At 37.7% G+C, this 27,149-nt stretch overlaps 1 protein-coding gene across 6 annotated transcripts in view; it reads right to left on the reverse strand.

Moving 5' to 3' along the window:
• The window catches only part of DGKI (diacylglycerol kinase iota), a 479,960-nt gene that overhangs the window by 88,127 nt on the left and 364,684 nt on the right, over positions 1–27,149 (reverse strand). For all 6 annotated transcript variants that reach the window (XM_034965048.3, XM_034965050.3, XM_034965049.4 and 3 more), the window contains 4 exons: positions 21,364–21,443; positions 19,111–19,155; positions 3,330–3,399; positions 689–729 (listed from right to left, as the gene is read on the reverse strand). In XM_034965048.3, coding sequence (XP_034820939.1) covers positions 689–729; positions 3,330–3,399; positions 19,111–19,155; positions 21,364–21,443 — 236 coding nt within the window. The remainder of the gene's footprint in view (positions 1–688; positions 730–3,329; positions 3,400–19,110; positions 19,156–21,363; positions 21,444–27,149) is intronic.

Here is a 27,149-nt window from a genome sequence, read left to right on the forward strand (position 1 = left end):
GAATCCCCTTGGTTCAGGATTTCCAATTAACCAGGACTTTTTCTTAGATATATCTAGAAATGGTCTTGCCTCATCTTCTTCCCAAATACTATTAGAGAAGTGACACCCACATACCATTGGCCCAGCAGGAGTGTATGATAAGTGGACTTCTACCCCGTCATCTGGTCAAAGCTAAGCAGCATGGTTAACAACTTTATCATTAGGTTCAATACTGTACATTTTTCTCCTAGGAGAATTCAGATAATGGGAGGAATTCTTAACTTGGGCAAAACCATTTTTTTTTCTCATCACTGACCTCTAGGGATTGGCGAACTGAAACTAAGTAGTCTAGTTATACACCTGGGGCCTCAAACTTGCTAAACAGAAATGAGCTTAAAAAGACATGAAATTTGGCTAAAAAGGAGTAAAAATATCTTTGTGAATGAAAATTTGGAGTACAGGCTGGTGATAATGTCTACAAGTCAACTTATTTTCTGTACTCATTTGCAAGATCAAGCCACATCATCTTGAGTCCATAAATCATAAAACACGTGAAGACAAATAAAAGGTTCAAGCTTAAGTTATGAACACCATTCCAAAATTTGTGTCTCAGTGGTTTTCGTTAGAAAAATTTATGAGATTAGCTACCAATAAAGCACATTAACTTGGGAATTTTTCACTTTCACAAGCAGGCTGGAAAAAAACTTACCTGAGATCTGTCTATTCGATAAAAGCGATCAGCAGAAGTTGCTAGGGGAAAAAAAATGCAGACGGCATTCAGAATGTTCTGTAATCTGGCACCAAATTTATAACCTTCTCTTCGACTATGCTGGTCAAAACCCCTACATGGCAGTCATGCTAGTCTCCTGGCCAGTCCCTAAATCTATTAAGAAAACCTCAGCACTTCCATGCCTCTGCCACTGCTATTCTAAGGCTTGGAAAGCCCTTCCCTTTGCCTCTGCCATCTAAATCATACTTGTCTTTAAAGAACCAGCTCAAGTGCTTCTGCTTCTGTGAAAACTTTCTCAGTCCCAACCTCCCAACACCAGACAGAACCTACTGACCCTGCCTTCATGCACATTTACATTTTTTAAAACTTCTTATACAAACTATCTTCACAGATAACCATGAGACTAAGAGACCTGCCTCTTTAAAAATCTGTTTCATTTAATCTTTTATGCCTCCTGAAATTAGCACAGGATCTTAAAGAAAGTTAGGAATTGGTATGTATTTATTAAGTAAATAAAGCTAGAAAAAGCTACAGTTACGTAGACTTCTCAGTGAAGTGACTTCCCACTTTGGAAAATGGCTTGAAGATTCAGGCCAGAGACCATATGTGGTCTTAAATGAATCATTTCACTTTCAACCTGCATCCTTAGAGCCATGTCTGAAGGAAGCCAAAACAGCAAAAAAATTATTTAAGCATTCTCTGAAAGAGATTGAGCTACATCTATGGTATGCGAAAAAAATCTAAATTACAAATTTTGGGTTTCTAGAAATTATTTTAAATATTCCTAATATTAGAAAGAACTATCAGCTGCATTTTGGGAAGCTCAGGTGGGAGAAGTGCTTGAAGCCAGGAGTCTGAGACCAGCCTGGGCAACAAAGCAAGACTTCATCTCTACAAAAAATTTTTTTAATTAGCTAGGGATAGTGGCGTGCCCCTGTGGTCCCAGCTACTTGGGAGGCTGAAGTAGGAGGATTGCCTGAGCCCAGGAGTTCAAGGCTGTGGTGAACCATGATCATGCCACTGCACTTCAGCCTGGGCAACAGAGTCAGACTCCTATCTCAAAAAAGAAAAACAAAAAAAGCAAACCAAAAAGAATTATGTGCTTCTCACTTAAATCTATCTAACAAAGCCCAAATATTATAAATAGATTTTCTACAAAACAAACAGCACAAGAAAGAAAAACTCAAAATGCAAGCACTTATTTAAAATTCACAAACATTTAATGAGTAGCTTCTCTCCAAAGGCGACAGAACTAAGAAACCAGCCAATCATCACCCCTGCTGTCTAAAACCTAAGAATAGAATAAAATCTGCCTTGGAGAAATTCACTCTACTTTTTTCTTTTAAACCATGACTGCAATTACCTTTTAAAGGTTTTTTTTAAATAAAACTATGGAGTAAAACTACTACCTGGGCTAAGACTGTCAGCCACAATATTTGTAGTTTTATTTAAGACTTTAGATAGAACATAACAACACAAATATTTTCATAATTTTCTCAAATACAAGTTGTTCCTCTGCAAATTCAGGAATGACAAATGATTATGTTTCTCATTGCTATGGAATAAAGAAGCTGGAGGAAAGTTCTCAGAGGCAGCTGAGACATTAACAAAAACCTACATCATGATTTATGTGGGTTAGATCTCATATAGATACAAGTGCCCATCTTCATAACACTAGAAAAATATGCATATGGCGTTCAAAGTGTTCTGTGATCTGGCACCAAAGTTATAACCTTCTCTTCCACTATGCCAGTTAAAACCCTTACATTGCAGTCATGCTAGGCTACTGGACAGTCCTTAAATCTTAATAGATCTCTGCTGCTGCCATCCCAATGCTTGCTCATACACTCACAAATCCTGTCATACTCATATTCACGTTTATATCCTCTCAGATGCTCACCCAGACAAACAAAAAAGGGGTCTACAATGAAAATCATGTCTCCATATGAACAAAAGAGAGAATGGGTAGTAGATACATTCGGTAGTATGTAAGCATGAATATACAGAGGTGAGAAGGTACTGCAATACGGGTAATTGGATAGAAATGTAGTATTAGGCAGCATCTAGGAGAGAGATATTTGAGATAAAAAACGGACTCATTAAACAATCATAAGATAACTAACCTATTATGCATGCAATATATCATGCGGATCTGAGCAGATTTGAATGCAACTGAATTTTTCCACCTTTTTCCAGAAATGTATATATCATACTGCAATAATGGTCTCATAAAAATAATATGAATGTTCCATAAGATGCAAATAACATAGAAATTATATCCATCCTATGCATATAGAATCCAGCTACTGGTCTGAATTAATTTAAGGCAGGCAGTCAAGCTTTAAGAAAAGAGGGCTGATGAAAGAAAAACATGGGCCTGAGCAACTTGATGCTGAGTTCAGCCAGAGTTAACCAAGCTGTGTTGAGGGAAATGACTTCAGGAAAGGACAGTGCAATATCAGCAGGCCCACATTGTTCCGCATGCCAATACCAGCCATGTGGAGTCACATGAAGGCTTTCTGAATAATCTTTTGGAAAACTAGAGCCCACCCTATCAATTGATGCCTTGCTCTTCAACTTCCCCAACTCCCACAATACCCGCAAGAAAGGCAGAACTCACCATCTAGGAAGCACCACCGAGGGGAGAGCCTCTGTGCTGAGAGAGCCCTGGGGAAGGAGGTTTCATGGTCCTGGAAAGAGACACACACATTCTAGTGGCTGCATTTCAATAACCTGATGGGCTTCCCTCACTTAGCATTCTGCCATCCTTTCCTACACAAAGCACTGGTGAGAAGAGCAAATCACATTTTTTTTTTCTCTAGGAACACAAAGAAGGGTTCTTTTTTGAAATTCTTTCACATAAAACTTTTGAAAATGACTCCCTCATAAAATTACCAGGAGGTTTTTAATTATTCCATTAAATATTTTCAATTATTCCATTAAACATAAATAATCTAATTTAGGACATTTACTTCCTTATGGGAATTTCTTTCTTTCCCTTTGTGAAGCCAAGGAATGAGTGACAGCTGGCTGTCATTGACACATAGGTCTAAGGCGCTGGCACAGAATGGGAATGAATCAAACGTTATCTACTGGCCACACGGGACATACGGTACGTGAGAAAAAGCAGCAGCCATCCATACACAGGGACTGTTCATCTACATGGAAACAAAGAAAATCAACCTCGCATATTGAGGTCATCTCTAACCTCAGCCTTCTCCACTGAACCTAATTACAGAGGAGTAGACAAGGAAGAAAAGTAGTGCCAGGTTAACTCATGACAAAATCACTCTGTCCAACACTCATCCAGACAGCAATGTGCTCATTCACCTGAGCATTTTCTAGGCGTCTCATTTCTATGACCTCCCAATTTCCCCTCTCCTATTTAACATCAAGTCTGCCTGACATAACTACCATCATTCTTTCCTCTGGGTTCGGATAAAAATAGTTCTCTTCTCTCCAAAGTCAATCACTTAATTTAGACTCTGGACTATCTTTCTTTCTCCTTTGAACTTTATTTCTGTAGCATTATTAAAATCCACTCATTAATTCTTCTGCTCTCAATAGTTCCCTCTCTTCCAAAATAAATTACCCTCAGCTGATCTTGTTACATCTATTTTTTAAATTTTTATTTCATTTATATTTTATTTTTTGAGACAGGCTGTCTTCCAGGCTGTCTTCCAGGCTGGAGTGCAGTGGTGTCATCATGGCTCACCATAGCCTCAGTTTCCTGGGCTCAGGTGATCCTCCAGCCTCAGCCTCCTGAGTAGCTGAAACTGAAGCTGATATATCTTTTGATAATCTTCTTAAACTCTCCTTTCTTGCCCTTCCAAACTCCTGAAGCTTATGTTTATTATCTCCTGCTCCAAGTCTCACTTACACACCTCAGACATGACCTCTAGAAGCTTGGCCTCTGACCTCCCAGCCTTCCAAAGCTGCCCTTCCAAGAGATTGCCAGGACTAGCTTGCTTCCCTGACTTACTACAATTCTCAGTTCCCAAACTTCCTTGAAGTCTCAGAAGCTTTTATTTCTTATAAAGAATTAAGGCTACATCCACGAAACAGAAGAGAGAACTGGCAGATTGAAAACTGAAAGGATTTTCTCTTTAAGATTCCAAACTTTTAAAAATTAAACATTTTCTCTACTAAGAGAAGCCTGCCAGTGATAACTGGGGAGGGAGGAGAGCACCTTCTAGTTTACAACATGTGATTTGGAGCATTCTAGCCCTGGTTTGCAGTGGAATTGAAATCACTGACAGAAATGGGACAAACGAGGGAGGCCAGGTCTCTGTGGGGAAGACACTGGGAGTCTGGCCCTTAATAGGGATTTGAAATGTTCAAATGTAGGGAGCAGCACTGGGGTGCGGCTGTGCAGGCAGCAATAAAGACTTGGCAGCTGAAGCCGCAGGTGTGGATGATCTTGTGTGTACAGAGGGGACAGGAGAAGAAAACAGGAATAACATAGAAGAAGTAATAAGGACCCAATCAGAGGTTGTACTGACTTTCTTGGGAGTTAATCAACACTCCCTGCTGCCCTACTTGATCCTCAAATAAAGCCTGGGCTTAAATCACTTGTTCTCAAAGTGTGCATCAGCTAGAAACTTGTCAGAAACACAAATTTCCAGGGCCCATCCCAGGTCTACAGAAGCACTATGGGTGGAACCCAGCAATGTGTTTTAACAAGCCTTTCAGATAGGTCTGAGGATGTATGTGAAAGAACCTAAAGTTACCGAACAAAAGGATGCATCTTAGTAAACTAGAAACCTGGAGTGTATGGAGTTTTACTCTAAATGAATTCTGTGAATTAAATAATTGATAGAGGAAAAAATGGTCTCATTCAGGAATGCTACCAAAATCTATATTTATAAATATAAAATATGTATATCATTTATATTTATAAATATATCCATATAGCTATGGATACAGAGATACTATATAATATATAGAGAAAAAATATATGTTACATATAGTCTCTCTCTTGCTCTCTAAATGTATATATAATATATACACATGTATATATTATATATTATATATACATGTGTATATATACATTATATTATATATGTATATACATACGTATATACATATATATTATATACACACTATATATGTATATATGTTATATACATACATATATATTATGTTATATATAATATATATACACATATATGTGTGTATATACATATAAATATATATATACATATATGTGTATATACATATAAATATATATATACACATATATATGTGTACATACATATAAATATTATATATACACATATATATGTATATACATATAAATATTATATATATACACATATATATGTATATACATATAAATATTATATATATACACATATATATGTATATACATATAAATATTATATATATACACATATATATGTATATACATATAAATATTATATGTATATATACATATATAAATGTATATATTATATGTTATATATACATATATAATGTATACACGTGTATATATAATAGATAATATATATACACGTGTATATATTTCCTCTTTTTTGAACTGGATTTTCATCCTGATTGTTGAGCTAAGTGAAATCTTGACATGTGCTTAGTAACTATTTATATGAGAATTATGTGTAACATTTTGAGAATTATATTTTGACACGTGTGACAACTTGTTTTAAAGGAACTTAAGGTACTTAATGCATTTTTTAAAAACAGATAAAGCTACTGACATTTCTCAGTTGGGTGAGAAATGTAATTATAGACCAAGAAATTTGGAAGTGATTCAAAATATTTAGTGGCAACTATGAAAGCTAATAAATAAAGAGATTAAACAGAAACAGGATTATCTTCTCTATGAATAAAGGGGCTAAAACATCAAGGACACTTTCTGCATTTTGATGTTGAATATGCTGCAGAGGACACAATAAAAAAAATCCTAATTTCTGTATGTAAAAATCAATGGAAAAAATACAGGAATGCTTGATTTATTGTTTTAAAAACCTAAGGATCCATCACACTATCTCTAGGCTATTCTAATTACAGAAAATTGGATGTTATTTAGTCTAGGTTAGTAAAATCTAGATTGAGGCACTGCCTCAGCAACATGACTACCACAGGTTGGTAAGGAAATATAGATGGTATATATCTTTTTATGTGCAGGTGGCTGTGTGTCTGGAGAGTTTTATGCCCATGCCTGACTTTTTTAATGTAGTTTGCTTTTGTTCACTTATTTACTCTACATTTTGATCCATGGATGGAAATTGCAAAAATGTTTGATCTACAGAAACATCTGATATAACTCAATGTTCTTAAAGAGGTTTTCTCTAAAGATAACATTACAATTTTGTTTGGTGAAAACACATGGGTCGCCATAAAGCTCTTTAAAATACTTTAATGGGTCCTCAAATAGGTTCAACAATTCTTGAACTCTCCAAAATTGTATGCTAGATTTGGTATGTCTATGTGTATGTTCATTTTCCTGGACAGAAAAACCACTGCTTTCTAGATTATCAAAGTGATCTGAGATTTCCAAGATGCTAAAAAAGCTATTAATTTAAAGAATCAAAAATTTATGTCACAGAGAATTCAACAAAATAAGAAGATTCTGATCAGTAAAATGCCTTATGAGAATAGGAATCACCAATGCAAAGTTACTGGTAATTGTAATACCAAAACAACAAACAACAAAAGCTCTCTGAGCTTGTGGCTATTCTCCTAGGAGCAGACTGAAACTAGGTCAATTTTTACATGGAAAGACTCAACTTTTTGCTTATTTCCATCCATAGTCTCTCCCAAGTGTTTGTTTTCAGTGCCTTAAGTTCTTCTACTTATGTTCATTTTTATAAACAAAGGGAAAAAATGTATTTATATTTACCATTGTATGGTATTAATAATTGAAGTTAAACAATACATCATTACTTAAAGGCACAGGAATCTGATTTTAACAATTGGATACTTTCCTGGTGACCTGACGATTAAACTGCAATTTTGGGAGTTGTTAGAAAAGCAAAAGTAGAGTTCTAACTTCTCTGAAATGCTTCCCTGAAATACATTTGCATCCTCTTCCAACTTTTGTGAAGCTCTTTACACCTTGTTCATTTAAGAAAAAGTGAGTTCTTAAAGAAACAGTTACTCACATAATAGGTCCTACGTTAAAAGTCATTTGAATTCCAATGAAAAACTGTAATTACTATCTGGGCAGATTCATAATGCAACTAAACTACTTATTTAAAAATTCTACATATATAAAATGTACAAAAGCATCAAGTCTCAAAAAAAAATTGCCCTTGAATCTATTCCATGTACATATCTAAGCAGATGAAAATGCTTCACCTACATCGGGACACTAAAAATTGGAGATTTTTTTTTGAAGTCAATGTTAAAATGATGTTCCAACATAGCAGATTGACAATATGCAAAATATACCCACAAAATATGCCAGTAATCGGTAAAACAAGAAACAAGAAAATCCAGGTACGAAGCATAAATGGGTGCTGAAAATATATCTCAAAGATCCAAGACAGAATAGGAGGTGAAGAGCAGGCTAGGGACAGAAAAGTTGGTGGTGGTTGAGGTGGCGGTGGTGGATGCTGGATTTCACTTGAGTTGAAAAACAGAGCAAAAAGATAGTGAGAAAGTCTGCTTCGCAAAACTGAAATTGTTGTAGGATGTGATCATCATTATCACAGACAAGCTAAGAATTGAGATGCCAAAAAATGTTCCTGTCCTTGAGGTGTTAAAATATCGTAGGGGAGACAGATCTGATGAATGAGATGGAAAAACAAGGCGAGAGATTGTATGGGATCCAGCCCCAATTAAGCAGCAAGCCCAGAGGCGGCGGAAGGCTGATGGGAAGCGCACCAGCTTTGAGAGGCACGACAATCCTGGCGCCCTACCCGCTACTCGCTGTGAGAGTTTAGGATAGTTTCTTATCCAGTTCCTTGAATACTTCATTTTAAAATAGCTACAATAATATCTATCATAAAGGGTTCTTTTGAGGAATTAATGACACATAAAATGCTTAACCCATTTGCTGAAACATGTTTATGTGCAGATATAATTATCTGAGAGATAATTATATCTCATGCTAGGCAGCTGAGACATTATTTTACCTAAAACAATTCTGCCCTTAGTCACATGAGGGTCTCATGGGACACAGGCCACATTTCAGACCAGATCATTTAGATGGTGCTACCCCTAACACAGCACTATTTATCCATAAATACATTTGCACTCAGATTCTGAGTTTTGGAGAAAACAAAGAAATAGGACAAATTTGTATGAGTGAACACAAAACAGAGTGGCTTTAAACAAAGGCTGAAATCATGCCATTTGTTGGTTTGGTGCTTATAGGGCTTGTCTTAATCAGCAATCCAGTGCCTCTGTTCACAACATTAGATGTTATATAATTGTCTTAAATACAGGATATTGTCTTCAAGGCTGAATGTCTTCTATCACCAACAGGCATACATTTCGGAACATTTTATTTTACTGATGTCTCCCTTCCCCGTTCAATAGTAACTGCCTACTTGCTATTTCCTTAGTTTCACCAAAATTAACTTGTCACTTGCTAATTTGTCAGTTGTCACAAAACTATACATTATTCTTTTTCCTGTGATACAATTGTGATCAACCTTTTTAATGTGTATTTATTAAAGCCAATGAAATGCAAGGCATGTGACGGAAACTCACAAAAAATGAAGCATGGACCATGTCGTTAAAGGGTGGCCACTACACTAGGAACCAGTCTAGGTGCTCTGCATGCTTCTTTCTGGCTCCAATTCTTGGAGTTACTGTAAGTCTGATTTACCAAGTTTCAACTTCTTTTCCCAAGGGATGACTATTTTACTTATGATTTCAATTTATTTCCTGGCTACTGCCAACAGCCACCAATTTTGGAAAAAGGATTTTGAGCCAGCTGCCAAAAGAATCAGAGCTTGGTAATTAAAAACAAAAAAAAATAGAAGACAGCAGAAGAAATTCATTGTTGGCAAAGCAAATGGAAGGCTCAATTCACATTTAAGAAAGCCCTTTCCTTTCAAAGTCTCAAATCTGGGGCTAAAAACCTTTGTTCTGGAGCAGTAGTTTTCAAATAGTCCTGGTGCTGATGTACGGCCAAGAAGTGCCAGTAGATACAATCCTGAGTCATCCAACCCAGTTACATAGAGGCCAGCTGTCACGATGTCAAGTAGAACAGGTAGCTCTTGACTCTGGCTCTCCTTCATTCCTTCCTACTCTTAGTCTTCCACCTACAGCTTCTGCCCTGACTCATCTCCACTGTCTGGCAGTGAAGGATAAGAAACATTAATCTGGACAAGCTGTCAAAAAATCACTGAACCACATTTTGGTGATGGTAATTTTCCTTTTTTTTTTCTTTTTACGGTATGCTCATTTTTTGCTTCTGAGAATTTCCCATAAACATGGCTCTACTTCTGTATTAATGGTGGCTATAGATTAAATAAAGCTTAGACTACTCCATTTTTTATTTAATCTACTGAATAATTTATACTTGATAAAATTTCACTCAGCCATATATGTTACTATCAGAATTCACAATTGGAGTGTTCAAGTCTCACATAGTCATCTCCCTTAGTTTTAGGGTTACCTGGACACTGCCACAGAGATAATTTAGAAATATTAGGCTACAGTCTCAATAATAGCTTAATTTTAACCCATACTCTTCTATGCATGTGCAGGCTTTTTTCGTTTTGTTATTAAGAAGGCTGCATAATCTAGCTCCTACCTACCTCTCCTGCAATCCACCCCACTATTCTTCCTGAACCTCTTCTCCTGCATGTAAGAGCTGGCCACAATAAAGAACTGCAGTGGTGAGAATTTAAGTAAACTACCCAGAAGCCCCAAGCTATTCAGTGGTGGAGAGTACAGACTTCTTTTACTTCAGAGCTCATGACCTTATGCACAGGGTTTTACAGCTTCTAGAGGAATTACAATTTCAGGTTTTGAAGGAAGAGTGAGGTTTGGTATAGATCAAGTTTGAGAGCTCAGAATCTTCTAGACTCAGCTCAAACAAAAGCAGGAAGAAAGCAAACCTAGAATGATCTAAATGGCTATGAAGACCTCATTCTACTCTAGTCAAGGATCTTACACAGATGTCAAACTAAGCTTCCTGTTTCTTACCAGACAGTTTGCTCCTGGTAGCTCAGAGTTCCTGCCCCCACACATTCTTCAGTCTTGCTGTCTTCCCACTTCCCACCACTGCGTTCCCTGCTGCCTAAGAATTCCACAGAAATATGGTAATCAATGGGAATGGTAGGCAACCCCAACCCAGACACAGGAACCGAGACTACAACCATGTGAAGAAAAATCCAATTACAGATTTTGGGTAACTTTGCTGTATGCATTATGTAACTTATAATCTTCACACAAATATAGCCAACCTTAATATGTTTTTAGCATGTTGCATGGTTTTCATTTCTGTTATGATTTTATTTTTGAAGTACCATAAAGTTTATCGGAATTTTGCAAACATTGGCAACAATACCACACAACCTAAAAATGCCATCCATAGAAACAGTATTAAATATATACCATGGAATAGAGTGATAATTTTTAAAGACTGAATTAGAGTTTCACCTATTAGCAAGATGAATTTCCATGGTACGTTACTGTTAAAAATAAATTGTGGTATAATATGTATAGTGTGCACATGCAAATTGTAAACACATTTTTATTTTTAGTACAATTTTTATTTTTTTTTTGAGACAGGGTCTCACCCTGTCACCCAGGTGGGAGTGCAGTGGTGCAATCTCAGCTCACTGCAACCTCTGCCTCCTGGACTCAAACAATCCTCCCACCTCAGCTGCCCAAGTAGCTGGGACTACAGGCACATACTACAGCGCCCGGCTAATTTTGGGGTTGTTTTTTTGTACAGACGGGGTTTCACCATGTTACCCAGACTGGTCTCAAACTGCTGGGCTCAAGCGATCTGCCCATGATGGCCTCCCAAAGTGCTGAGATCACAGGCATGAGCCACTGCACCCAGCTACATTTGTATTTTTAAACAACAATCCCCACATATGTATTCATGTATGTCTATGTGCGTAACTTTGTATAAATGTGGGAAAACAAAAATGCGCACCATAAAGGTCTACATTGGGTGGAGAGTTAAAAACCAAACAGAAGTCTAGAATTACGTACAATAGCAAAACTGAGGTAAACCAAGATTATAAAACCTGGCAGATTGCAGAACACACATAGCTTATAAAAGTCAAGAGATATACCATGAGGACCTTGATATCAGAGAGAAATGCATATTGTATGGGTTAAAAATGGAGCAGGAATAAAGAGAAGCAGAATATCAGACAGGAATTCACAATTTACCACGATAGTCCATAAACTTTTTATGCTCGCACATTCTTAACCTACCATGACCACACAGATGAATGGGTTCTTCCGTACGCAGGGTACAAATAATTCCTGCATCACGTCTATCTATACACCTTTCTCTTGTACTTCAAAAAAATAATAATAATTGGAGTGTAAGTGAGTGATAGTGATGTTAATAGACAGGTGTTACTGAATTTTCTCTAATTCGTGTTTAAAGTAACTCTCGTTACTAATCCACACAGCTCACATCAGGTAAACACCTTCTCTGTTCTCAGAGGGTCTGGAAGACTGGTAGACTGGGTAGCCCTGGCATTAAGGATTCCTTGATTCAGGGGCATCCTCTAGTCTCTGCAGAAGGGTGAAAAGCAGTGCAATGTGGACCGTGAATTAGACTTGGAAGGAAATAGGAAGTAAGAAAAACAAATGGCTCCTGGAAAGGGGGTGAATATTGGTTCCAGGACAGACCTTAGCTTCATGGAAGCTCTAGGTTGGACCTGGCGATGTTCTCATCACTACACAAGAACACGAATGGTCAGAGTATGTTTGATTTGTGAATGCTGCACATTAAATAAATGTACAGTGACCTATTTTCCAATAGAGAGAAAAAATACGATCTTAAAAATATGCGTCTTTCAAAAGCATCTGACAGTAGATACTGAAGCAATAGGATTGTATGAATGCAGCTATATTTCCCTGAACTGTGCCTCTAACCATCATATCCAAAGCTTTCAATGGTAATTTAGGGCCTCTAGTCTCCCCAGTCCTCTCAAATTGCATGATCAAATCAATGATTCATCAAAGAGATAAGATACTTGACTTGCCCATTTTGGATCTGTTACTTTTCTTCATATAAATGGTGTGGTTTAGATGAATGCAACTGTCATTGCTGTAGGCCAAATGACATAACCTTAGATATACCATGCTCCTTTCTATTTTAAATATAATAATCTTCTAAAATTACATGCTCTTTAAATGAATAATATTAGCAAAAACTGCTCATTTCAAAAATCCCTGATATGTGAATCTTCTCTTATGATATATATTAATGGAAAATATGTTTCTTGTGCTAAAAATATAGGCACATGCACAAACACAAAACTGACATTCCTCATATATATATATTTCTGAAAGCCAACTGGCATAAATTATATAAAATTGATGAGAAAATCATCTGAACCACTATTTGGCATGCATATGCCAAAGTTACCCTTAATTTACATGCAATTGCTCATAGCTGATGCACACATAATTTAATGAAGGCACAGCAGCCCCATCACACACTAGTAAGTTTTCCAATTAAGCAATATTCACCTAGTGTTGAACTATGCCTTCAATGTGAATGAAATTCTGTTTCTTTCATAAAATTGAGAAAAGACGTAAACAGAAACAAAACAAAAGTTCTATGGCTTGGGAATCCCTGCCTCATTTAATAATGGCCAATCAATAATCACCTTACTTTTAAATTTCTCTCATTACCCATTCAAAATTCTCATCTGTCTGCCCCAACATCTCCCACATACAAGCCATCTATCCATTTTTTTAACATAATGTTGCATACAAATAGGTATGTATGTGTCTCTGTCTAACTACAGCCCCAAATAGGCTTGCTACTATTTATTTTAATATCTTAAAACCCCTTCATCTCGAACCTACTTTACCACTCATGACTCCTACAGTGGAGGAATACAGAAATGGCATGGCCATTCTTCAACCCAGATTTCGAAGATGAAGAAACAGTGACAGTGGGGTAGAAGATAGAAATAAGCAATATTCTAACATTTTCAAGAGTCCCTTTGTGTGAGAAAGTTCTCCATTAGCAATAATGACAACTCCAGTACTGTCTTCACTCGTAACAGACAACAGACCTGACCCTAGGCAAGTCTTATTTAATTCCTCATTTGACCCATTTCTGACAGCTTTAATCTAGTCCAAAGGAATGGCATTCTCCAAAGTTTCTAGCTGGTACTGTCCTTCTCTCTCACACAAGATAAATCAATTCCCAGGAAGACTCTCTAAACCTTGTCCCACTCTATCTATTGAAGGACTCTTCTAGACTCCAGAAAACAAATGGAGGAGGAAGAGATTTCAGAGAAGGGAGAGAGATGAATAAGGACAGCCAGAATAAAGAGAAAGGGGATGAATGAAATATTTATAGGAAAATGCTGTTTGCCTAGAACTAGACACAATTTTAATGGAATACAACACAGGCTGGTCCTCCAGAAGAGCAGGCATGTAGGAACAAAGGACATCAGAGGAGGAACAAGTAATGTAGACTCCGATATGACCAAGAGGTTTTTTTTTTTTCTTATGAAAGTGAAAGACCTCTGTACCACCCTGAAGAATGAAAAGGCTTTTCAATAATGTTTTCTCTATTTTTAAATATTCCAACCATTCTGGTACTATTTTTAAGTGAATTAATTCTTAGAGAAAGTAATCACCTGGTTGAATCTATTTTTGCACCTACAGGTGAATCCTGTGGTATGCACTAAAATCTCAAGTTATAATTCCTACCATTTAATGCCCCATAAAGCATCACCCTGGGGAAATGGGGAAACCCAGGGTGTCTACAAAAAAACCCCTCTAATTGCTCCTAGTTCTCTCTTTATTCTACCCTACTACATCTATAAATGCCTCCTTCTGTTCTCCATCCCTACTTTTTCTTTTGCTCCTCTTCTCTCTTTCTCCTTTCCATTTCCTCATCTAGGTCTTATACCTATCTGGGGTTCTCATTTATGTACTGAGAACCATCAGAGTGACTCAGGGTTCCTCAAGCTCTACACTATTGACATTTGGGGCTGGATAATTCTTCATGGTAGGAGGCTTCTCTGTGCACGATAAGATGTTTAACAGCATCCTTGGCCTTTATCCAACAGATTTCAAAGTCTTCAGACCTTGCCAAATGTCCCCTACAGGGAGCAAATTCTTCCCAGCTGGAAATCACTAGAATGGCACATCTGCCTCTATTCCTTAGTACCTTTGTGATTTGGGGTTAAGAAGGGATATCATGCTTTCGAGGGAGGAAGCAGAGAAGGAATTATCTCAAAGTAGGTGGCCTCAGAAAGGACCCTTATCAAATAAGCAGGTAGAGTCCAATTCTTATGTTAATTCTTGTTCATTTGGCAACCTCAAGAATATCCTAAATCTGCAAGTGCAGTGCATTTTGCTTGTAAAACATATTAGTTACAGGTTACATCGATGCTATTAGGATGGAGGGGTCTTTGAATTTTGACCTCAGAGATGGTGTAGGCAGGAATTTTCAACAGGCTATAAATATCTAACACATTCTTGTATAACCCATGATACCTTGTTAGGTTAACATGAGGTGTCATTTTTGAGCTTCAGTGCTTTGTTGGCAATTCACTATGCATTTGGAAAAGGAAGAAACCAAAGCAATGAAATGCTTAAGTGGCGAGAAACTGCCATATGGCTCACTAATAAGGTGTCTTGGGCACGTGTACACCTTTCTAAATGCTGCTTTTCTCTTGAGATTTTTCTGGTCTTAGAAAACAGTCAGCTAAAATCCTAGCTGCAAATTAGTGAGCTGACAGGAATTTCTCAAGTTTTCAAACATACTGGTATTAATTTATTCTCTTCACAGTTAATCCTTCAAGCATATTTAATGTCATCTCATAGACAAGAAACTTCATTAACAGGCATTTAAGGCATTTCATCGTTCATGTTTCTTTTTCACCTATAACACTCCTTATTCCCACCGGGACAAACTAGGGCATTCTGATGTAATCAGTTTCTGCACTAAGAAATGAAAGATTTAGTATTAAATTTCCTGCCAGTCACCTTCTACATAAAAATTAATAGCACCTATATCCCATGTGTTTTATAATACACACACCTAGAAAAAAATACAGAAATCAATCCATATCTTTTCAGCCTCTCAATGGCATTTGACACTGTCCATTACTCCTTCCTCTCTGAAATACATTTCACTCTTGGCTTTCGTGATACCACCTTCTCCTTGATTTCCAGCTTCCCTGCTGCTTATCTCAGTTTCCATGATTCTTCTTGACCAGTTGCTGTCTTGAACCTGCACTCTTCTTGACTCATGAGTAAACATAGATAGAACATTGGGCCCTCCTCTTTAACTGAACTCCTCCCTAAGTGATCTCCTCTGGTCTTGTAGTTTTAAGCACCATTCATCCATTTGCTGATGACTCCAAAATTTCTATCTCTGGGCCTGAATTTTTTAATGAGGTTTAATATTCGTATACCCAACTGCCTACTCACCAACCCCCTTGGATCTAACAGACATATCAAAACTAATACGGCTAATACAGAAGTCTATTTCCTATGCCTCCAACCCATTCCTCCTTTGATGATCTTGGCCAAACATGAAAGTTTATCTCTCCCAGCTTCGTGCTTCAACCAGCTCTCCTTGCCCTGCTCAGGAAATTCCTCATTAGCTTCTCCCTGTGCTCTGGCCACGTTAATTCTAACACAGTCTCTTTTTCTTTCCTGTTTAATGAGCAAATTCTGGGCTTCTTGGATCTTTTTTGTTCCAACCATTCCTTCATGCTCAAAGGCCCCTGATTTTTATCACTCTTCTGGCTCCTTCATTGTCCTAAGGAAGGATATGGGAAAAGGTGACACCCCTAACACTCATCCCTGATCGCTGCATTCGTTATCCTAGATGTTCAGCACACAAAACCTTTTGATGTGGCATTTATAATGCAGCGGTTTTGACACCAAGATTTGACTTGACTGTAAGTAAACAAAATAATGCAGCAATATTTTGACATAGAAAAATATCATTAATCCTTCTGAGTGTTATTACCAAACAATACATGCAATACATAACTCACTCATATTGTAGTATCTTATCCATCCGTTGATCTCCATGAATAGTTACAGATAGGGCATAAAAAAATATGGTACAAAATACCCAGAATTTTAACTCTCACACCAAAAATGACTACATTGTATAAGCCAGGAATAATAAATAAAAGTAGTTTCATAAACCTAGCTAGGATAAATCTAACATATTTTGATAAAGTTTTAAAGGTTCGAAATGTCCAAGAGGAAAAAGTATAAACTCTTAAAGACAATATCCTCATAGTCTTATAACTACTACTGCCAATTGTTAGAGATCAGCTCTTACCTTTAAAAGCACTATGCTTTTTTTATTTTAATTTTTATTTTAAGTTCTTGGGTACGTGTGTAGGATATGCAGGTTTGTTACATAGGTAAACATGTGCCATGGTGGTTTGCTGCACCCATCAACCCATACCCTAGGTATTAAACCCAGCATGTATTAGCTATTATTCCTAATGCTCTCCTTCCTCCCACCCTTACAACAGGCCCTAGTGTGTGTTGTTCCCCTCTCTGTGTCCATGGGTTCTCATTGTTTAGCTACCACTTGTAAGTGACAACATGTGGTGTTTGGTTGTCTGTTCTTGCATAAGTTTGCTGAGGATAATGGCTTCCAGCTCCATCCATGTCAGTGCAAAGAACGTGATCTCATTCCTTTTTATGGCTGCATAGTATTCCATGGTATATATGTACCACATTTTCTTTATCCAGTCTATCGTTGACGGGCATTTGGGTTGATTCCATGTCTTTGCTATTGTGAAAGCACTATGCTTTTTAAAATAAAATTTACACCAAGATAGTGGCTCTGGGTAAATATGCAAATAGTCACTCTGATGAAAGTTTTGCTCTATCTAAGAAATTAGGTGGAAATTTGTCTTCTAGTGTTTGGTAAAAACAGTCTAGAAGAAGTTCATTTTGTTTTGTTTTTAATGTAAACATATCCTAAGTGACTTTTCTTCCTTTCAAGGCCAGACAGACGGAAGAAAGAACTCTGGAAGTGTGGGATACGTTGTTTGAGAAATAAATACACAAATAAGAACACAAAGGCCATTCCTGTCATTAAGGCTGAAGATATGCTGCTTCAGCCAAGAGTAGAGGGTATCATTGGTAGGGGGAATACCTAGAAGGCTACAAGGTATAGGTTTTTCTTTAAATTATTGTGTTTTCTATTTATGTTAAAGGATGTTAAATTGGAAATTTCAGGCATGGGAAAATAGACATAAAAATCCAAAGTGAAGTGCTAAACCAGGATTTTCACATTTATAAATTTAGGCATAGTTATATTCCTCCCCACATGGAAGTATGAAGGGTTTGAAGAGATTTATTTGGAGAGAATTGTTGGCATGCTGTGATTCCCACATACCTTTCCTCTTAACAGGGCAGGGTAAGGAGCCTTCAGATAAAAGGGCTTTAATGAGACCAGTCAAAGAGCTTTGTTTGGGCTCCTTGCAGTCGGGAGTAATACTGTGTACTAGGATCTACATCATGTCTGAGAAATCTAATGCATAAGAGGATGGCTGAAGAGATCTGTGCATCACAAGTGGGATGAGGAAGTTGGAAAGAAACTGCACCCCCAAAGTCTGCTGGGATAAAGAATAACTGAGTGTTCTCCTACAGACTTTATATGGGCCATAGAGAGAGGCAGATTGGGTTTATTAGATTGTCCAAAAGACCCGGGATGAACCACTCAGATTACATTTTAAAACTGTTGCTTGATGGTTGTAGGAAGCATGGAATTCTCTTTTTCAGGAGATGATGGAAAAAAACATAGTCCTGGTTGCTAATGGCAGTCATCTTGGACCACAAAGTCATCTAGCCCAGAGGTAAAATTGACAGGAAGAGGAGAACAAAGTAGAAGGACCAGCAGGAAAGTGGAGTGTGAGCCATGACCAAATGGGATGAGAAATCCACCTTGATCTGGACTTTTTGCTTATGTGAACCAAGAGACCCTTTCCCTGCTAAGCTAGTTTCAGCTGAGTTTTCTGGTATTTGTTACTGAAAGCACTCAATTTTATAATCTTTTCTAAATGATCTAGGAGAAAATCCACAGTCTAAATTTGTGCTAGACTAGGGTGGTCCAAAATCAGGAAAATGCAAAAGAATCAGAATACCATTTTCACTAGGTTCTTAGAATGAACTCTATCCCTAGGGAAGATGTGAACTCTAAATCAAAATGAGACATTAATTGAAAGATGGACTTCATTTGGCCAGAAGGTAAGAAACAAGGAGAGTCAATTATTTGTTACCTGGTAATGAACTCTCTGGGAGCCAGAAGAAACTGACTGTAGGTCCTAATGAGAAAATGAAAAAAGAAAATCCATACCTTAAAATTAGTTTGAACAAGCTGCCCCACAACTCGATCTCAACTGAACTCCCAATTTAATATTACTATGCTCATCTGGAAAGTATCTAACACACCCAAATTCATAAAGGTTAAATAAAGAAGGTAATGCCAGAAATAATAAAAGCAAACCAAGTTGGACTGAGAGAAGGTCATTAAGCTGTTGAAACCTATAAGTCCTACATAGTGTTTAGAGGTAAGTGTTATATTATTATTTCAATCTCCTATAGAGGACACCAGAAGTAAAAGACAGGCAATTTTGTTCTGATAAATGGGGATTATATTTAATGTGCATATAAACTTTTGGCTTGTGAAGAAGGCTTTGGAAATCCCTTTAAACACTTAGAAAGCTTTTCTTTACCTTAGACCAGATACATACTGTCATGGTAACTGTTTATACTGATAAGTCCCTTAGCAAATAGGGGTTTTCATAGACTACAAAGAGAAAATCACCAATCACCTCCACATTATCACAAAGTGCAAATTAACAGGGTTGAAATTAATGAGGTTTTACTGGCAGATTGTGAAAGCCTGACTCCTTTCATAAAGTTTTATAACGAACTTGTCACCATTGTCATGCCTCCTAGGCTTCCTTGCTAATGAGTGTAGTGATTCTATTTACAGATAACAGCAATCCTGGGTACCTTTGTCCTTACACCTGTTTCCCACAGGGTTTCATCACATTACTTTCCATTAGTTTTAAAAATTTTTCCTCTTTATTTGTTGAGTTGCCTCTTTTTTAAAAATCCTACTTTTACTTGAATATTGGTGCATTAAGCATGCTATTAAGTTAGTTAAGTTGGTTTTTAACAAAGTCAATTCATCAATCGTGTATTAATACTATTCTACTGTGAAGTCTTGCTAACAAAGCTCTACATGTGTTAATTTTAAAAAAAGGTAAAAAGGTTTGGTACCAATTATGATTCCTTTTTTTCATTACAGGTTTCTGGAGTGAGATTCCACAGCAAAATACAAACATTATTTTGGGAAATGAGATACTAGAAGTTTGGGAACATATTAACAGAATTGGACCTGAGTCACTAAAAATACACGTATTTTAACTTGTTTAAGCAGCTATCCTCAGTCAAAATAGCTTAATGAAGCCGTAAGTGTAAAATTTGTTGACCATCTTTCTCTCATCCACATCAGTATTCAATATTTGTCATCTATTTCTCAAAATCAGTAATTTTTCACATCACTATGTGCCTCTCCCCTGAATTTATTTCTACCAAGAGAAACAGAATCAAATATTCAGGGTGAAGTGGTTACAACTCAGAGGGATTTTAAACAGTATGTGTCTACTTTATTTACAATATTTACCTATGTATAACATGTTGTCTGGGACAGAATTGCTTATCAAGGGGTATCAAGACAACCCAACAGCTTTAAAAATACAAATGTCTAGGCCACACCCAAGAAAAGTGACTCTAATATACATCTTTCATCAAAAAAAATGATAAAGAAATCGTCATATATGCTTTTTGCAATTTGTGGAATGGAGACGGTTAAGACTCCCCCTCAAATTTTTGCAAAAACAACCAACAACAATTGTAATGATGAGTTTGGGTCTCCTGGCTTTGCTGGTGCAGTTCACATTTATGGGAGTGCCATATACGGGGTCACTTCCTTTCTGTTTCTCTAAAGCAAGACTAGATTGAGAAAAAAAATAGATTATTCTTTTGTGTTCTGACAAATTCCTATGAGATGTAGAGGATTTTTCTTTCCCATAGAAGTTTTATTTATTTTTTTGTTTACAAAATCTAGCTGTCTCTGACATAAGTGTCAGACACAAAACATTAAATATCACTGTTTTCTTTCATTATTTATCAGTCCCTGTTGAAATTCTGAACATCTCAAATATACAGGTATGTGTCTGGTAAAATGACAAGTTCCAAGCTATAGTTATGGAACACACAAGTTCCAAGCTATAGTTATGGAACAGCACCCTGTAGTCAATGCTTTCCCATTTCAACCATCTGAGGAGTGAACAACAGAGACAGTGGGAGAGGGTGACATACAGCGTATGCTTGAAGGACAAAGCCACCACATTTCCACTTCCTCTCCAAATGCATCATTTCAGAAGCAAATATATATGGCTGGTAATTGTTTACAAAAATGGAAAGTTGAGGAGAATAAAAAATTGGCTAAATAAACTCACCTCCTGTAGGCGGTCTATGTACATACGGCAAGTCTCCAAATCACAGTCTCCACGCACAACTAGAATACCCAGAGGTATCGCTAAGGGTGAAGGAAGAAGAAAAATCTAAAATAACATATTTGATTTTTCTATATCAGCATAAATGTGTTTCTCATGGTTAAAAAACAATCTCATAAATATTATGGGTTTTTTAGATATGTCCGTAAAAAGAAAGAAGTACTTTCTCCCTACACCTTTTTTATTATTTCAGTCTCTTCTTGTTTGCAGTTGTCACACACTTTCCTAGCATGATCCATGTTGCCCCTTGCCACCTGCCCCTCATCTCATTGTATTTCACTGGCCCTGAGATGAAGTGAATTGTCGCAGTAACGATGGATTGGCAGAACAGGGAGGCTGCTCATGGACAGTTGATAATTATGCTTGCATTTTTTATGCTTATGCATAAATTTATGCTTGCACTTGCAATAGACAACATGAGGATGCAGTGCCGGGGGAATTAAAAATTGAGGATTCTGGACACTTACTCCTTCCTTCCTGAATGCAGACAACTTCATCTTTTTGTCTGTCTACAACAGTTTCCTATTTATGAGACTTGAGCTACTCAAGGCACTGTTGCTACCTGGTGGCCAACATCAGAACTAAAGGCATAAAATGTTAGAAAGAAAAGAACAAAAAACAGCTTCTAGAAGAGGCAAAGCTTAAAAATCCAACTAATTTTAAGGATGGCCAATGTAAGAGTGGTAACAGTAGGACCTCAGAAAACAATAAGACAAGACTAAGTTATGCACCTTATAAAATATCCTACTTAGGTAGTGTCAAACACACACAGTGGCTTTAGTGTATAGAACCTACTTCAGATAGAATCACAAGAGTCCTGAAATACTGAAAAATAGTCTTCTTTCCAAAACTTAAAAAAAAATCTACAAATTTCTCATTTTAAAAGTACAATTACACTATTAAATCCATGATCTAACATAAAACCTTCAAAATTTTGAATTAACCAACTGGTAAGTAGCAAGCAAATGATAAGACAATGGTGTTCTCTAAGAATTTTTTACAATCGTTCACTCATTGAGTGTATATTTAAAGCCATCATCCATAAATCTGTCTGAAAATACAAAGTACTGGGGCCTTAAAAATTCATAATACACAGAAGATTTAAAATGCATAAAAAACCTTGAAGAATCTCCACATAGTAGAGAAGGCATATATATAAACAAAAAATGATAAGTATAACACAGGCCGTATTAAGTGTATTAACTTAGTCATTTGAAAACTATAGGAAAGAGGGGCTAATTCTTGCCTGGGTGAAGGGGTAGATTTTAGGCTCTCTGAAGAACATGAAGCCTCACTTGATGTTTTAGCTAGAGGAGCAAAGGTGGTCTAGAGAAAAAGAGTTTGTATCTCAATGTTACCTCCTAGATTGGTTTCTGCTAGGGAGACCTAATCAATCCCACCACCCCATTCCCTTATGTTTCTAAAGTCCTGCATACATAAATCTTTAAGGCATCCATGATTTTGTAGAACTATGGAAGCCTGTGAGTGAGTGTGGATTGTTTACCTTCACTTCCCCAATGCCTAGTAAAGAAATGGTAGATATTCAATAAATGAGTATAAAAAGAGGGAGGAAGATGGGCTTAACGACTGTTTGGATGCAAAAGAGAAAGTCTGTCTTTCAGGTGCAAGACACCTGTCCAGGGTAGACAAGAAACAAGGTAAGCAAAAGGCAGTCAGTAGAGGATAAGGAGCACTTGTAACTGTCATATCTTTTGGGGAGTAATAATCATTCTAAAAGAATATTTCTCCTTTTAAAACATAAACAGAAGCATCAAAAAGTTTTCAGCATGGCAATCATGCATCTTTGCAGGAAATGGAAGGGAAATTCAATAAGGAGATCTCCTAAAAATAGTGATTAGAGTAATCATCTTCAGCTAGACCTACTATAAAGACGGAAATAAGTTGATCCACCAAGATAAGAGCAGAATAGAATTTCTAATATTTGAGGAATGAGGAGGAAAAGTTGGAATTTTGACATAGATAATAAATCTGGAAGTGGAATATAGCTATAATTAACATGAGCATCCACATTGGAATCTTGCTTAATATTTCCTTTTAATATTAAATGTGCAAAAATAGAAAATAGATTTTAATCAATGTTTATCCATTTACTTAAGTTAGGAGATATATTTTATACATACGCAGGAATCCCATCAACACCTCTGATTTCCTTCTATTATCAGTGTTTGGAGTTAGTCTTGTCCAAGTATAAATTCAATGTACTTCATAGCAGACATTTTAAACTACAATTAGAGATTGTATATTCAAGATATGGAATCGAGAGGAATAGCTAAAAAGAAGTTTTCAAACATGTGTCATTCATCTCTAATATGGGTATAAAATCAACAACTTTGCCTGTTCTTCAAGGAGCAAAGTAAGAGTAACTGCTTTTGATTGAGCAATACTTAGCTGTTAATTGTGAGGAGAAAAGAAAGAAAAAAGGGCATTCCCTACCACAATTTTATAGCACGATTACCAACAACTGTCAAATTTATTCCAAGAAGGTGGCAATATGCAGTAGAAAGGATATGCAGTCATCCACTGCTGGGTTTAAATCCCAGTATTGCTTTGGTCTTGCAAATTACTCAACTTAGCTACTTAGTCAATTCTTCTGAGCCTTGGTTTAAAGACTACGGTGTTTAGAATAGATGTCATACAGGATTTTTGTAAAGACTCAATACAACACTATATTTAAAAATAAATTATCAAAACATCAATTTTTATTCTCCCTTACTCTTTTCACTATCTTTTGAGCATCTTTAGCCAGAAAATAGACATACCCAATCATCTATCTTTTAATTTAGCATAGTACTACAAGGATTAGCTAGCAGTAGTTTCATAAGTTACATGCCAGTTTTCTAAAAACTAACTTCTACTCTTCCTGCCATGTAAAAAAACAACGTAGTAGAAAAATATTGTAATCTGACACTTCCATTTGGGCCTTTACATGGCGAAGAGAAAGCAGAAACTTTTCAAAAATTACCACCTTCCTTCTACACTATGGTTAACCAATTGCCAAGCTTCCTTGACATTTCCTCTATTTTACTTAGGAGTAGTGAGAGCACTTATCACCTGAGCACCAGTGTCACTATCCCTGAGCTCAACAATTCATCTTATTTTGGTAGCAGAGACTTTGTTTAAGTCCAGGAAGCATGAGTCAATACTCAACCTTCACAATGGAACTTTTATTGCAGGGATTAAATGGAATTCACAAGTTCTAACTAAGTGAAAAGAACAAGCTGTGTTCCAGAATAAGATGGCATATTTCATGCACATATTAATCTCTCACCAGAAATACTACTAACCTACAGTAAATAGATTTTTAAAAGAAATGAACAAAAATAAGGATAAAATAACAGATGAAGTAGATGAAAAATTGGCAACTGACTCAGAGCCCTTAGAGAGTCAAATCCTAAACCACTAGTGGGTATAGACATGAACCAAAATAATTTGTACTGCAAAACCCTCAAAAGGCTTGCAAACTGGCAGTACCGGGTGCCTCAGGAGCTGAGGTTAAAGGAGGTGGTTAAGATAGAAGCACTGGATGTTAGATCACCAGATATCCACCACCCACTGTGGAAAGGTGCAGTTACCTTACAGAAAATGAAGATTAATTGATCATCTGAAGACTGCAGTGATCCCCAGCTTTCTTCCCACACTGAATTCCCCAAAAGCTGGCAGCCAGAACCTTACTTTCTAGGAAAAACATTGGAAAACTCATCTCGATGGAATCTGACAAAACCATGAGGAAATATATTAACATAAGAACAGGCCCACTACCAACATTTATAAGGCTCAAGGCAAGAACATAAAGACCTGCATTCCATATTTCTAGATATTTATAAGTTTAATGTTAATTCCCAAAACTGTTAAATGAAATATGTTCTATCTTCCTATTCTGATAAATATTCCTTTGTAGTTACCTAAATGAGATGCTGAAACTCATAATTCTTGTACTCCAAGGAGTATTAGAACAAAACATAGTGCTTGTGGTCCATAGTCAGACCTCCTTCTCTTTCCACTCCATGGATGTTCAAAACATGAAAGACCTTGTGCTTATGTATACAGATACTACAGACCACACCCCCAAACTTTCTCCAAAGCCCATGCAAACTGCTGCCCCAAAGGGCCTTCCTTAGTCCTATGCCCACTCTACATGACTCCTGTGAGACTAGACCAGAAGAAGAGGCCTACGCAGATCCTAAAAGCAGGTCTGGAGCTGTTGGGGCAGGAATTCTAAGAATCCAAAGCACAGTCTAGAAAAGGGTAGAGAAATCCCTAGACGAGCCCTTTTCCTTAGCACTTTAGACAAATCATCCCATGAAGCAGGGCAAAGCCAGAAATGGGACATATCTAGGACATCGAAAGCTGAAGCACCTCTTCCATAGGTCTAAAGACAGCACTGATTCATCATTCCCAAGAAACAGTTCACTCAGTTCCCCCACATCAAAGCTTGAAGTCAATAAGCTTTATGCATGAGCTCAGAACTTCCAGGCAGCTTTTATGTTTCCCACTTTTAATAATGAAGAGAAAGGCAAAAGTGATCAGAAAATTGAGAAATTTTTCTAATGCAGAAGCCAAAGATCAAAATAAACAGGATCCTCCAGGCAAGATAGCTGAACAGACACAGCCAGAAGGAACATCTGCCATCGAGAGACCAGGACATCAGGAAGACTGGCACACTCTAAGCAGATCTTCAGAAGGAAGGTATTGAGAATGGCTAGAGAAAGGACACAGATGCTAAGTTTAAGGGGGAGGAAGCTGGAAACCCTGCAGGGGCTACCATACATCAGTTCCTGGCCCTCAGTAACCCCTGGGGTAGTGGTGAGTTGAGCAGGGAAGGAATGACATACTCTCACCATGGACTTATAGAATCCTGGCAGGAGGAGACCACAAGACCCCCACAGAAACTTAAGCTGGAAGGGATAGTTGCTTAGAGAGGTGGTAAGGGCAGGGCTCCAGCCAGTGTGGAGCCCAGAGGGTTTGGTGCAGCAATGTCCACAGTGAAGCATGACCAGGGATACCCATCCCCAAGGCGTCCCATGCTCCCCTAGGAAACTTTAGCCTTAGGCAAACTGTCAGACCTGAACAGAGCAGGGCCAGTCTGACCTGAGTGACCCCTGTATGCTGGCATCTCCTGCTTGCAGTGCAGCCGCAGATGCCTAACTGGGGTGTCTCCCAGGGACATGCATAAAGCTCCTGCGCTGGCTGACTGTGCCTGACAATCAAATAGCTCCAGCCCAGTGGCCTCTGCCAAGGCACATCAGCCCACCCACACCCTCCCACCACTGCAGCATCCTTTGTACCACTTTGCTGGCATGCACTCATCCAAGGCCACCCCCATACCATTTTGCCAGTGTGTGTGTGCCAGCAGACCTTGCCTACCCTTCCCTGCTGGGACGTATCTATGACCCACTGTGCCACTGCTGCCAGCATGAGCGCAACCTGCCCCCATTCACCCAGCTGTACCACCACTGTTAGCACCAGTACTCAAATGAAGATCAGTAGCCCCACTCCCTGCCCTATGTTGCCATTGCCTCCAGTGTGAATGCACACATGGAGACCACCAGCCCCACACCCGCCAGTGCCCCACCGTACCCACTATTACTGCCACTTGCAAATGCCTGTATGGAGGCTGGAAGCCCCTGGCCCACCAGTGCCCCACTCCAGCTGATGAGCATGCACGTCATCACACTGCTGTTGCTTCTGGCATGTACAAATGAGCACAG

Source organism: Pan paniscus, chromosome 6 (genome assembly GCF_029289425.2).
Source record: "Pan paniscus chromosome 6, NHGRI_mPanPan1-v2.0_pri, whole genome shotgun sequence".
NCBI classification, from domain to species: Eukaryota; Metazoa; Chordata; class Mammalia; order Primates; family Hominidae; genus Pan; species Pan paniscus.